A 13716-nucleotide genomic window follows, 5' to 3' on the forward strand; every position below is an offset into this window, starting at 1 on the left:
ATTTTTATCTTTACTTCTAAGTGCTATTTATTTCATCAGAGGTGCAGAGAAAGAATTTTGAGAGCATTTCCATCAGCGCTGGGGAGAGAAGAGTTATATACATATATACTATATTTAAGACATGTAATATACCTCTTTATCAGCAGGCCAGCAATTCACTTACATCACATGACTTGAAAAGTAATAAAATTTACATAATGACTTCTCAGCACAAATCTTCCCTCTTTCCTTTTTGAGTTAATGGAGGTGAACAAGAAAACTTATGCAGGATATTTGCAGGTCAAGTTTTCAGAACTTTGGAAAATATTTTTTATGGATTTATCTCAGAATTCTAGTAATAATTGAGAACAGAAACATAGTACAGAAGATGCTAACTATATATTAGTGCATTATACTCTAATTAACTTTTAAAATAAAATTGATTATCTAACCAGGAATAATGCACATCTACAATATCTGTGACTACCTAGTCAGTATTTTTTGAAGGACATATACAGAAACATGCTATCTAAACCACAGCCCACTGCCCTAGAATGAGGCACACTACTCTGCATTGTTCTAGATAGATAACTGAAGCAGACCATCTGTCTTATCTTCTAGGTTTTTATCTACACTGACAAAATATTCTGGAAATTACTTCACAATGTAAGATGTCACATATACTTTCTCTTCACATTGGACAAGAAAACTAGAAAATAACAGCATCAACTGGCTGCCTAACAAGCTGCTAGTCTTGAGCCTGGAATGCAGGACTCTGGCTTTAAATCATAAAAAAACCAAAACAGGATGTAAAAAATAATAATAAAAATACTTGCAAACAGTATGTTTAGACTGCAGTATATTTGCATATACAAAGATAATTTTGCATATACATAGAAAATGATGATCTACGACTCTTATCAATTATGAGAAACAGCTTCAGCTCTATATTATACCTATTTTTCATGTGAATTTACAGATTATTAAGAATACTTTAAATTTAAACCTTAGCTTCAATTGTTCAGTATTCAGTATTATTCTTCCAGGTTTTGCTCCTTAATGTTTAAGCATTCTAAGGTTACTGTTCAATATCAAGAAAAAACCCAAACATACACTTTGTATGATGTATGGCCAGATGGTGTAATTTAGTGGTTAATATTTAGGTCTACATGCAGACATAGTTAACATAAATTATCAGAAACAGGCAAATGGATTGAACTTTAATCCTTCCTATTTTCCTCAGCAATCTGAACCACTTTGTGGCCTTCCCATCCTCCCATAAAGCACCATTTTGTCAAAAGGAAGTTAATCTGTATTTCCTCAGACTTAATAGCCACACTGGAACAAAGAGTTGAGTGGTATTGGCAGACACATTTCAGAAGTGTGAAAGACCAATAACTCATGAATAACAAGTCCGTACTAACAGTTTTAATGAGTGCTTTAATGGTTTAATGGATGGCACTTTAATAGGATTCCTAGTATTTTCATTCTGAAAGCTTGCCTTCAATAAAGCCGTTGTTAATAAAGAAACGGATTCCTTCACAGCATAACTGTGTGGTATGGGTGCTTTGTGCAAAAGAAATAAAAATATTTGTAATACTGTTATTTCTCTCCCATGCTTTGACAAATCTTTCAGCTATTGTGTTCGAAATGGCTGGCTGCTGAAACAAGTGTGATCTGTTCGTAGGAAAAGACTTGAGAAGTATTTACTAATACAATGCACCATCCATAAAATAGTTCATTGACTAATAATCATGGTAACCAAAATTTTCTGGTGGTATCCAAACCAGAAGAATTTCAAACAATCCCCCTCCAGTTACTATGTACCTGCTGACTGTGCAGATTTCCTTTATACCAGTTAAACAAGAGGCAAATGTTCCCTGATGTCAGTCTTCTAGGACTATATCCCAGTTCAGCACTAAGGAAGGAAGGACCATGACAAAATGCCCTTCCTGGTGTAAGCTGACGCATGCCTGTCTGCTCTGGAACAGTGCTCTTCCAAGGGTCACTATGGCAGCAAATTAGGAGCCAGCAGTTTTAAGTTTCTGCATAATGTGGGGATTGATATATACTGCATAGATTTCACAAGGAAGCATGTCCTGTAAAGCATTTCCAGGCACTGTAGGTGCAGTGTTTGTGGCTTAGAATTCAATCACCAAAGATCACTGCTTCACAGAGAAATCTAGGACCAGGTAGGCAAAGAAGAATGAAAAAGAAAAATTTGAGAGCATGTCGATGCAAACAGACTCGGCACAACTAGGGAAAGTACACAGCTATGCAGAGAAATGAACAGTTTGACCCTCTTTTACCAATGTCAGCAACTGTGATGAGAATTTCATACCATAGCTGATGAATCTATAATAAAATGCTATTGTATTATGCAGGAAACTTGCTAATAGAGTGAGATTTACATACTGCATTACCAAAATGTGAATGCTAGATGCACGAACATTAATTTATGATCGTGGCAATTTGCCAACTGGCAATTTGCAGCTATGTTTTTTTAAATTGAGACAGAGCATTTCCCATTACACTGCAAAGGGTATAATTTTCAAGAATATGGGGGAAAACCTCCACATATGGCTAAAACTTCTTTTGAGCTCAAACATAAGTTTACGTCCTGTCCTAAAAACAGTTAAAAATGCAGATGAGACATTTTCTGTTAACTCTCAAAGGAAAGTGACCTAACTGTTCAAGAGTAGCAAGAAATACAAAAAGCCTTTTTCCAAAAGCTTTTGTAAACTCCTCTCAAGAAAAAAAGGTATTTCCTTCACAGTGTCAAGCTAATATTCCTAAATGAAATTAAGCAAAACCTAATTCCAATGGAATGAAACAAGCTGTATGAGCATATAACTAAAAAAAACTTAAAGAGGAAAATAAACATTATTTGAAAATATCCTTGAAGGAGAGTCCCCATTTCAAAATGCTATAAAAGCCTTAATTTTTAAAAATTAATCATATTGGTTTGTATTTCTTTGCCACCAGTCTTAAACATAAACTGTTCATTCCCTACCTGCAATTAAAATAGTTTGACCCTGATATCATAACCAGTAGTAATGGAAATAATTTTGTGTTGAAAATTGGGGATTACAGGCAACTTCAGGTAGAAAATAAGTATCAGGAGCAGACAAATACCTGAGTAATGAAAAAAACTTGCTTTGTGTAAATATTTTTGTGGTTAAAGCCTCCTGCTGTTTTGTTTTATATAGTGTACGAAATGCAGCAGGTCTTATAAACTAAATTTTATAATTGTCTCACATGAGACACTGGTGCTACTTTAAATTTTCAACATACTTACCATATTTTTAAAGCACTGTCAACAGTTTTTATTTCAAGGAAAGATTAAAGGAGTGAAAGTCTTCATTGATTCCTCCATTTTTCTCAATAAGCCCCTAAAAATACTGCAAATTAATCCTTCTAAAAAGCCCCTGCAAAACTCAATTTGATCTATAATGACCTACATAGTTTGTCCTTGAATAATTTTTCTTGCTTCAGGAAGTAGATTACTTTTCTCTTTCTACACATATTGCTGCTTTCAGTTGGGCAAAATAAAACTGGTATTTATTACACGATAGAATCATAAAATTATTAAGGTTGGAAAAGACCTCCAAGATCATTGAGTCCAACCTTTGACTGACCCCCAGCACCCCAACCATAGTACTAAATGCCACGCCCAGTTGTTTCTTGAACACTTCAAATCATGTTGATTCCATCATCTCCCTCTGTTCCAATGCTTTCAGTAAAAAAAATCCTCCTGATGTCCAACCTGAACCTCTCCTGGCACAGCTTGAGGCCATTTCCTCTTGTCTTATTGCTGGTTTCCTGAGAGAAGAGGCCAACCCCTACCTAGCTACACCCTCCTGTCAGGTAGTTATTTGACTAATTAAACTGTCTCTGTGAAATCCCTTGGCAAAATAACATTAGGTATCCGACCAAAATGCTGCATCCTAATATGTAACACAAGCTTACTTTTATTTGATTAATTATATAAGCATAAACAAATGCTGTTATCCCAATGCAGCATTCACAGCACAAAGGAAGGAGATAATAAACCACTCTGAACCATGACTAGCAGGACTTCAGATTCCTGCACTATGTCTTTAAAATTCTCTACTATAACTATACTGCTGGCTCAGATACTACCCTAGGTGGAACTAAGCACCAAGCAACCTATGTGAATGCAACAGCATATGTGCTATTAATAAGAAGACAACTTTTCATCGTTCACTGACTACGCTAATTGTTTCTCAATAAATGGAGCACATCCTATGAAAGTAAAGTTAGAAAATACCAATAAATGATGTTTGTAATATTAGAAAGAGGAAATTATTGTAAGAAAAAGAACAAAACCATATTTTTGCTGAGAAAAAATTGATTTTTGCACACTAGTCACTATTATCTACAATGATATAGCAGTTAAGTGCAGCTGTTTCTTTGATAGAGATTCATGCAGTGGATTATCTGTTCTTCCTGGACTTCTAAAATGTATTATATTGATTATAAGTTTTGTATGTGCTTCTACTGTACAAGATTTACAGTGTTTTAGTATCCAGTGTTTATGTTGTTGCAGCTTGAGATACATAAAGAGAAATATATTCAGTAAACTGTGTTCCCATCACAAATCCTACCAACTGATTCTGAAAAGCTACAATAAAAACAAAAGTCAAAATTCAACTTCATGTTTTTCAATACTCAGTGTTAAAGCAAAAGACTGGCTGCAATTCACAGAAGGAAACCTGATGAGAGAAAACATTAAATTATATGCAACTTCTTGTAACATTTATTAACCAGTGCCTATATATATATTCACCGTAAATCATACAGTAACATACAGAGTCTGATAGTGTAATTTTTGTGTTGCAGTGCCAGATTCTCATGCAAAAATAGTATGAATATTAATCTGCTTCCTTAAGGGTGTAAAACTTTATGTACAGATCTCAGATGATAAATGTTAAATTATTTTACACAAGTCTCAGAAACATGCTTTGGAGAAATAGATTATTGATTCTGTCTTATAGGATGCCATGACTTTACAAATACATCAGAGAGTAGGCAGAACATTACTGGTTTTATTCAGTTTATCTCCATGACCACTTTTTATTTTTAAATTCTCAAGTCTCAGATAAGAAGGAGATACAATATAAAGGTCAGTTTCTTAGAGTTTTTCTTAGCAGCTGTCAGTCCATATGGACCCTTACATTACACAAAAATCCCACTGGAATTGCCGAAGTCAGCAAAAGCTTCACAATAATCAGCTGGGGTCAATGCTGTCTTTAAATTAGAGAACAGAAAAGAACTGTGTGACATTAATTATATGATATGTGATGTTAACAGAGTAAACCACATTTTGTTTAGGCTTGGGGATTGTGAGCTAACCAAAAACTAATGAAGGATTATGAAAAATTTATTTTGAAGTAGAAACGAACCTCACTGAGAGGGAGCACTATCTATTTTAACACTTCAGAAACACTTTATGCAACACATGAATTTTAAGTTTATTTGAATCTTGCCACAGTCCTAATCCTTCAGGCTTGGCTCTTGTCAAAGGTGGTATTCAAGGTAAACTTGTGAGAGAAGTGCAACGGAAGAAATCTCTGTTGTTCTGCTCATATGCTGTAAGAGCTGGAGTAAGAAATGCCCTGGAGAAGACACTATGGAATAGTTTCTGAAAACTTGTAGAAGTAAGAACTCGTCCAGTTGATGACACTAAACCTTAGAAGACATTATGCAGCTAGAAGGTGCTCTACACTAGAGAATACACTCCTCTTAGCAGATCATAGCAATGAAGCAATTTCACTCTTTTCCTTCCCTTTTTTTTTTCCTCTGAGGATATATAGTTTCCACCATGCATACTACCGCTTACTTTTTTGCAATACCTCTTTCCCAACTTACCACATTAACCCGAATATTTCTTACAGAACCAGAGTGAAGGGAGATTAGACTTATTTCTTTAATGGCAATTTCAGGTTTGTTTTCAATTAAATTTCACATGGAATGAAAGCAACATATTCTCAGGGAAAATAAAAAAGGAAAAATATTGAACACCACAAAAAGTTTTGCACCAGAAACACCCTGTAAACATCCTGTCTGTGAAGCTTTGTGTCAGGTGAATGGAGAACAGTGGGTTCACTTTAGGATTATTTGAAGAAAGCAATACTATCTTGACTCATGGTCCAGGTGAATTTTTCTTCACAGAAGTGTTAGGAAGTTATAGGGTTTCATTAGAAAAAAGTGCCAGAGGGTATAACTCAGCAGAGGAGACTTTTTCTAGTTTTGAAGAGACAGGGAGGTTTGCCTGTCCGAAGAGAAAGTGGAAACAGGCAAGAAGTAATACTCTTCCAAAAGGAAAAAAACAAACTTGTATTGAATTTTGATCAGAAATTCTGATCAAAAGTAAGTGGATGGAACACAAGGAAGGATGGAAGACGAACAAGTATTCGGGCACTTCTGAACAGTTGAAAAGGGTGCTTAGAAAATGAAAAGATGTGTTTGTGTGGTGAAACTAGTAATTCTTTTGAAGTGGCAATCAAAGTAGGTTGTGCTAAAAAAATAATTTAAACATCTGTTTGATGGAGCTAACTTCCTGATAGAAGGAAGAAAAGTCAGTTTATCAGAAAACCATCAATATGTATTTTATTTTATGGTATCACAAAGTTGTCGTAACAGTTACTATATACTATCAATATATCTTTGAAGAATTTCATCCATGCAATGCAAACAATTCCATAAAAAATAAAATAAAATAACTGACTGCCAAGGAGGAAAGGGCATTACTGAAAAAAAAAAACCCAAACAGAAATCATCAGTAGTAATTGATGAAAACTATTTGCTTCCCTAGACAGGAATTAATTGGAGGATTTTGTTGGTATCAATAAAGGTCAGTGGTTTCCTGAAAACCTTGAAATTTTGAAGATGAGGAGTAGCTCTTTTTCCTTCTGTCTCACCAGTTCTAGCATTACCTGAAGTGATAATAACTGAACTGTTACCATCTGTACCTCTTTCTGCCTTGCAATCAGATTTAAAAAGGGATTGTTTAAGGGATGTTGGTGAGAACTGCTGCTGAAGTAGAAGGTCCCAATCCCTGACCACAAATATACCCACCACTTCCCTTTGCTGGCACTAGAGCTTAAGCAGACATGTGGTGAGCTAGTTCAGGGACCTGATCCAACTGAAAACAGCAAAGAAAAATAAAACAATTAGTTTTCAGCTGAATCTATTTCCTGAGATAATCCTTGAACAGCTGCACATGTGCTAGTGCCAGGACTGGCACAAGAGAGACAACAGGAATGCACAGCCAAGACACGGAGATGACTTACAGTGATCATCAAACTGCAGCTTTAGTCCACTGCCTAGCCTAGACCATGAAACCAAATAATGGTGCTTTTCACTAATTCTATTTCAAAATGGATGAATCTTGGACTAGATGGAAATGAAGAGGTATCTTTAAAGCTGCAATTTCAAAGATAAATGTTGAACCTTCTTGGGCAAAGCAACAGGAATGAAGCTCGATGTTGAACCACAGTTGCCCATATTTCAATCTTGAATGTCTGACCATTCTGCTCCAGATAGTATGTTTAGTAAAGACAAAAAGAAAAAAAAGAAAAAAAGAAAAAATGAAAGAAAAAAAAAGGAACGTGAAAGTTGTCCTGTTTACATAGACTAAAGAAACTTCTGCAGGGACAGATAGTAAGAATTTAATGATTTAATGTATCTTTCAATATTGGTTATAAATTATTAAAATTACACTGTCAAGATGATTTTAATTACTCAATTAAGAAAGACATAACATAAAACAACAAAATTTTTACAGCATAAGAAAACCATGTCATCTCCACACCATGTTCAAGATGTAATACAGCTGAACTGTATATTTGTGTACCAATTATACTACATTATATGACTTGTAAATGACTTGGAATTTCCTACAAAGAAAAAACCAATTAATTTTCCCATAGTACAACAGGAAATGGTTTTAAAATTTGTACCAAATGTTATCTTTTACTATGGTGTACATTCTGCTACATAAATTTCCCTGTCTGATTGTTTATATGCTACAATCTTCATACTTAAGAACACAAGGTTTACACACAGAAAATTGAGAAGGTTCTTCCATGTTTTTTGTGATTTCAACAGTAAACAGCAATCCTAAATTGCTTGTCAAACAAATTTATTTCCAGGAATTGTTGAAACTGTATTTTCCTTTTAAGATCTCATGAGATTATTTTTTAAAGCAGTCTTAAGGACATTGTGAATAGTGCATTCAATTAAGTAATAAGCAATTGTAGTTCTTTATCACAGCACTGAGTACTAATTTTTAACATCTTCCGTCAGGACTTTTAAAATACAATGGAAATGTATAGGGTTTCTGTACCATGCAGTATCATGCTACTATGAAAATAACATGTGAAAGTCATCTTTTGTGTTTCTTATTGCACTGCCAATGTCTGTATGAACCTTCAAATGCAACTTATGTGCAGTCTTTAAAAAAATAAGAGCAACACAGGCTTTTACTCCACCATGCTAACAAAGTGTTGGAGGGTTTTAAGCAAGGATTAGTGACACAACAGACTATGAAGAAAATACTGTCAGTGATCCCTCTGGGAGCTGCTAATCCTTGGATCACTGACATGATCACCTATAGCTGATCTAAAGAAACACTTCTTCACTGATGGTTCAGTGCATACTTGATTCACGTATTTTTTTGACATAGACAATATTTTGGCATTAAAGAAACAGCTATAATTTACTGGGTTTAATGGATGGCTCCCTATGTCCGTTTAGCCACAAATTACTGACCTGAGAGGCTGTTACTCTCCACTATAGCAATACCTATATACTCCACGGGTTACTGACAAGGTGGCTTGTAAATGATTACTCTCTTCCAGTTAAAATCTTTCATGCTCTTCTAAACCATCATTCACAATTTTTCAAAGTGCTATTGTTGACAGGAGGAAAATACAATGTCCTGAAACTGTTCCATTAGAAGAGACACCATGCACTTGCAAATCCTTTTATCTCATGCAAAATTAAAGCAGTGGATTGAACCTTCTTTGGAGCTTTGGCTGTATGTGTTCTCCAACATTACACTGGAGATTTTTAAAATAATCTAAGGATCTTTAAACTGCAGGAAATATAGATATTTGTGTATATTAAAACAATTAAGTGCTGTATCATTCACACACTACTTCAAGTATGTGTCCATGGAATCTGCCTGACAGGTATCCTTATAAAAAGAGACCAGGATTTTATGAGCAAAGAAGTCACCTCTCCAATGTAGTTGTTTTACACAGTTTTTTATCCTGGTTTTAGTATCATACAAACCTGGCAGCATATCAGAGAGAAGTCTTGGGAAAAATCAAACATGACAACTTGAGTAGTAAAGAAGTGGGGAAAATTACCTCATACTCCTGTGAGAACTTCAAATTGTCATTTGCTTTCAATCTTTCAATGTGATCTGCAAGTTCCAAGATAGGTATTGGGGGGTGACTGGCCATACCTGTTGAACAAGACAGAAGAACAAAATTTAAAGTAAACTGCAGCGATGTCATTGCTCTAAAATTTAGAAAATGCAGTAGTTAGAATGTCTACAAATGTGTAAGTAGTAAAGATGTCATATGTGAGAGAAGCAGGCAAATAGTTTGGTTACTCAAAGCAGGACATGCTCTGGATAGATGAATTCTGAAGCCAAATTAAAAGAAGTCACCAAGCATATTCCCAAAGCTAACATTCCTAGTGTAGAGAAAAGAGTCACTGTCATACGAGTCAATGAGTTTAGCTAGGCATGGAAAAATGAGACAGTTAGACCTGATGCCGACCTCTGCTTTGAGTAATGACTCTTAATGTCATTTCAAACACCTTCTCCCGCAATGCATGAAATGAAAACTCTATTGAATTAGATGAGGAAATGTGAGCTGAGAAACAGACATTGAAAGAGCCCTAAAGGGGAAACAATAGTGTTTTGACAGAAAACAAAGTGACTTATGCATAATCAAGAAAAATGAACTTGAATAATGAAGGTTACCAGGGTAACCAGAGACACCTGAACCTGCAAAGGAAATGGTAAAAAAAAAAAAGAAACCTAAACCAACATAAAACTAACTTATAAAATAAAGCATAAAAAATGAAATGGAAAGCTTGAATTTTAATAATAATAATAATAATAATAATAATGCATCAAGGTCTAGAAGACTGACTGCGTACTCTAAATTAGAAATACTTAAATATTTCACGGAATTCTGAGGTGACTGACATGCAACTATGAATGACTAGAACAACATGCATCACTGGTTTTAGACAACAGTCACTGAAGACAACATTAGACGTAAGACAATTAGAACTTCAAAAATGTTTTCACTAGTAGCAGATTGTAGAGGCAGGGGTTGTACAGTTTGGCTGGACACACATGCTGACTGCACTAGTACCTTAAAATATGCTTAATCTGAAACCCCATTATCAACCCCTAAAAGTACCTACAATCTACTTCAGGTGTAAACATCTTTGTCCACTGATGAAGATACTAAGTGAAAAAGAAGAAGAGCTTGGAATTGGAAGTACAGATGGGTGTGTAAGGGAGTTTAGGACAGCAAGGCAAAAAAAAAAAGACAGAAAAGACGTGGGGTCAACTAGAACAATCTGCCAGCTTAAGATTTGACAGGCAAAATTTTGTGAACATATTTATTTCAAGCTGTTAGTCTTCATGAGCCTTCTCCAAAATGCTTACATTCTTCTCTTCATATTTTAATACTATCACACCTAAAATGAAAGCGAGGTTTCAACAGCTTTGGGAAGAAATCAGAGCTGGCAAGAAAAAGTTAAGCTAGTGAACCCCAGGATCTCTTGAAATTACAAAAGGAAAACACTGATGACTCAAGGGGGCTCAAGCTGGAAGGCATGTTGCACAATGCAGTTTGCTTTGTCACCGTGACTTTCAAGAGCATGCCTAAGATAGTTGACCTGCATTTCCTTTAAACATAGCTGAAAATGACCATGTGGCTACAACACAGTCACACTGTAGCATGTATTTTAATTAATTTTGTTTTTAATTCTTGTTTTGTTTTGGATTCTTTGACATTTCAAGCGTCATAACAGACTCCAAAATAATGTCCAGCAGCACTGGCCCTAATTCTTCTGACCCTATGCATATATATTTCATGGAATCTTCATAGCACATCTGTGATGGTAAGACATTAAGGCAAGTTGTCAGTCAACTAACAAAGCAGAATATTCAGATCAGTGGGGAGATTCCTTAGAAATTTCAATTAAAAAATTAGTCTCTAAGTACTAACTTATTTGATGCAGCTCTGCTTCTCTCCCATTTTCTTACAAATTTTACTTAGGACTTGGCTACTGTCAAAATGAGTGTGGGTGACAGTCATCTAGTTATTACACTGATTGATCCAGATCAAGCACCCCCATGGAAAATATGTGAGTGAAAAGGCACAAGAGAACTCTAGATTGATCCAGAAATGGAGGTGGACTGATGTACATCTAAAACAGTTCTTGAACAGAGAAAATAATAGAGACAAAGATGTTTAGACCTTTTCGAGCGAATCGTGGGAGAGAGTTATTATCATATAAGGACTGAGTGGTAGTTTGGCTAGAGAGGGAGGACACAGAGCCAATCAGGGAGGCGTAGGGGACTGAATTACTGCTCAAAGCTGTAAAAAGTAAAAGCCAATCGGAAATGGGAAACAAATTAGTAACAGCAATAGACCATCATAATCAATCAATCTTGTACATACAAGCACTTCAGACATGCACAAAACAGTGTCTGGTAACTCAACTAAGATGTTTAAAGGTGCAGTTCCCCTACTGTAAACATAAAGGACATAAACCCAGTGAGTATGAGACTCGCTCATCACACAATGAACCTGACTAAATCACCAGCATCATGAAAACAAATCATAATAATTAACTTACTGTGAAGGAATATTTTTTTAGAGATGCTGAACATGATTTCTTTTTTACAATTATTTTGTTTATATGCTTCTCTACATGCCACTTGACATTTCCAAGGGGAGATTTCACATTAAACACTTTGTGAAAATATGAAATTTGAAGGCAAATTTTTCTAAGGCAAAAAGAGGAACTACTTACAACTTCAGAAAATGACAAATTTTAACTGCATATAAATCCTTCCTCTACGACTCATTTTCAGCAATCACACTTTGAATAAATTTCCTCAAATAATATTTGGCAGGTAACTTACGAAGTAATTGCATTTGGTCTATTTTCATACTTTAAATATATAAAATGTGCTCTACTGATATGATTAAAGTAGCTGTTTTTTTAAAGAACTGCTGGAGGACTTTTGTTATGTAATCAGTCTGTGAATCATAACAGAATATGCTATGAATGAACATCTAAGATGTCATCACATCTCATGCAAAAGCATGAGGCTCCTATTGAGCAGGTGTAGAACTTTATTCAAAAGATCCCACTTAAAATACATCTAAACTCACTTCTTTTTGTGGCTACAAATAAGAAAATACACTTATTTGATGACACACTCCCACACCAATCAACATAACATATGACAACACAAAAACTTAAAGACAAGATACAGCTAAACTACAACAGATCCTGTGACATGCTAAAAAGTCAAAAGAAATACCATGCTGAAAACATGCTTTCAGAATCTCTTTTAAATAGGGTATCTCTTTTTTTTTTTTTTTTTAAAAAAAGAGATAAAAACCACCTGGAAACTCAAAGAAAAGAAAACCCCCAAAATCACCACATGCAAAACACAGTTGAAATTGTACCCATTAAAAATTTTTATTTCCAGATTTGGTAGAAGATTGCCAAATGTAAGTGATCCTATGCAGCCTAGCAGAAACCCCTTTACATGAATTAAATAACAATGTATGGTTTGATTACAGTGTTGACTTATCTTCTGGTTAATCTGTGGTAAATATATGATTAAGGAACATGAAATACCATTTGTGCCACAATTTCAAGGAAGATCTAAGAGAGCAAGGTCAGAATTCATCTGCATATTAACAGACATTAAACCTGTTAATTATATTCCTTTATCCCAGCTAATCAAGTGGGTGTTTTAGGCTTGTCATTAGTGTGTTAAATTAGGATTTTTTTTGTTGTCAGGGTTTTATGATAAGGGCTTTTAGAAACATTTATGAAACACACATTTATTTACCAATTTGGAACTGCAGGTTGACATACCCACAATAAACAAGAACAACATTAGAACTTAACCAAAGAGCAAATCTGCTAGTATACAGACTACAGCCTACATGAAGTGAAAATGTGACACATGATTGTCACAGAAATTTCTTTAGGAAATGAGTGCTACTTTAGGTCCACATTGAATTAATTGTCTGTGACTTTACAAACTCCTCATTTTTATTTAATAACACAGAACACCTTCTACATACCAATCTATGTTGACTAAGATATCTCTTTATAGAAAAGGAAGGAATCAGTAATGGTGGTTGTTGAGACTTATCCTTATCAAAAAGATAGAAAAAAAAAATCTACTTAAAATTCAGACATGGGAAATGGAAAAAAGCAAGGATAACCCTGATTCAACAGGTATTCAGCAGGAATTCAGCATTCATGAAAATTTATCAAGAATGTCTCTAGTACATGACAAAAAAATTACTGTTACTTTAAAATTTCTTTTCACAGAGTTGGAGCTAGGCCAGAACATGAAATTACAGAGGTAAATTTACAAGACAATCTCTAGAGAAATATATCATTCTGCAACAGCTATTTTAAAAT

General features: G+C 34.8%; 1 protein-coding gene across 2 annotated transcripts in view; it reads right to left on the minus strand.

Moving 5' to 3' along the window:
* PTPRD (protein tyrosine phosphatase receptor type D) overlaps positions 1-13716 on the minus strand; it is a gene marked incomplete at both ends in the record, with an annotated part of 312639 nt that overhangs the window by 59832 nt on the left and 239091 nt on the right. Inside the window, 2 exons of one of the 2 annotated variants that reach the window (XM_082301166.1) lie at positions 9378-9475; positions 9983-10024. In XM_082301166.1, coding sequence (XP_082157292.1) covers positions 9378-9475; positions 9983-10024 — 140 coding nt within the window. The remainder of the gene's footprint in view (positions 1-9377; positions 9476-9982; positions 10025-13716) is intronic. The other variant, XM_082301167.1, reaches the window with a different exon arrangement.

Source organism: Coloeus monedula (assembly GCF_965178545.1).
Source record: "Coloeus monedula genome assembly, chromosome: Z".
Classification (NCBI taxonomy): domain Eukaryota; kingdom Metazoa; phylum Chordata; class Aves; order Passeriformes; family Corvidae; genus Coloeus; species Coloeus monedula.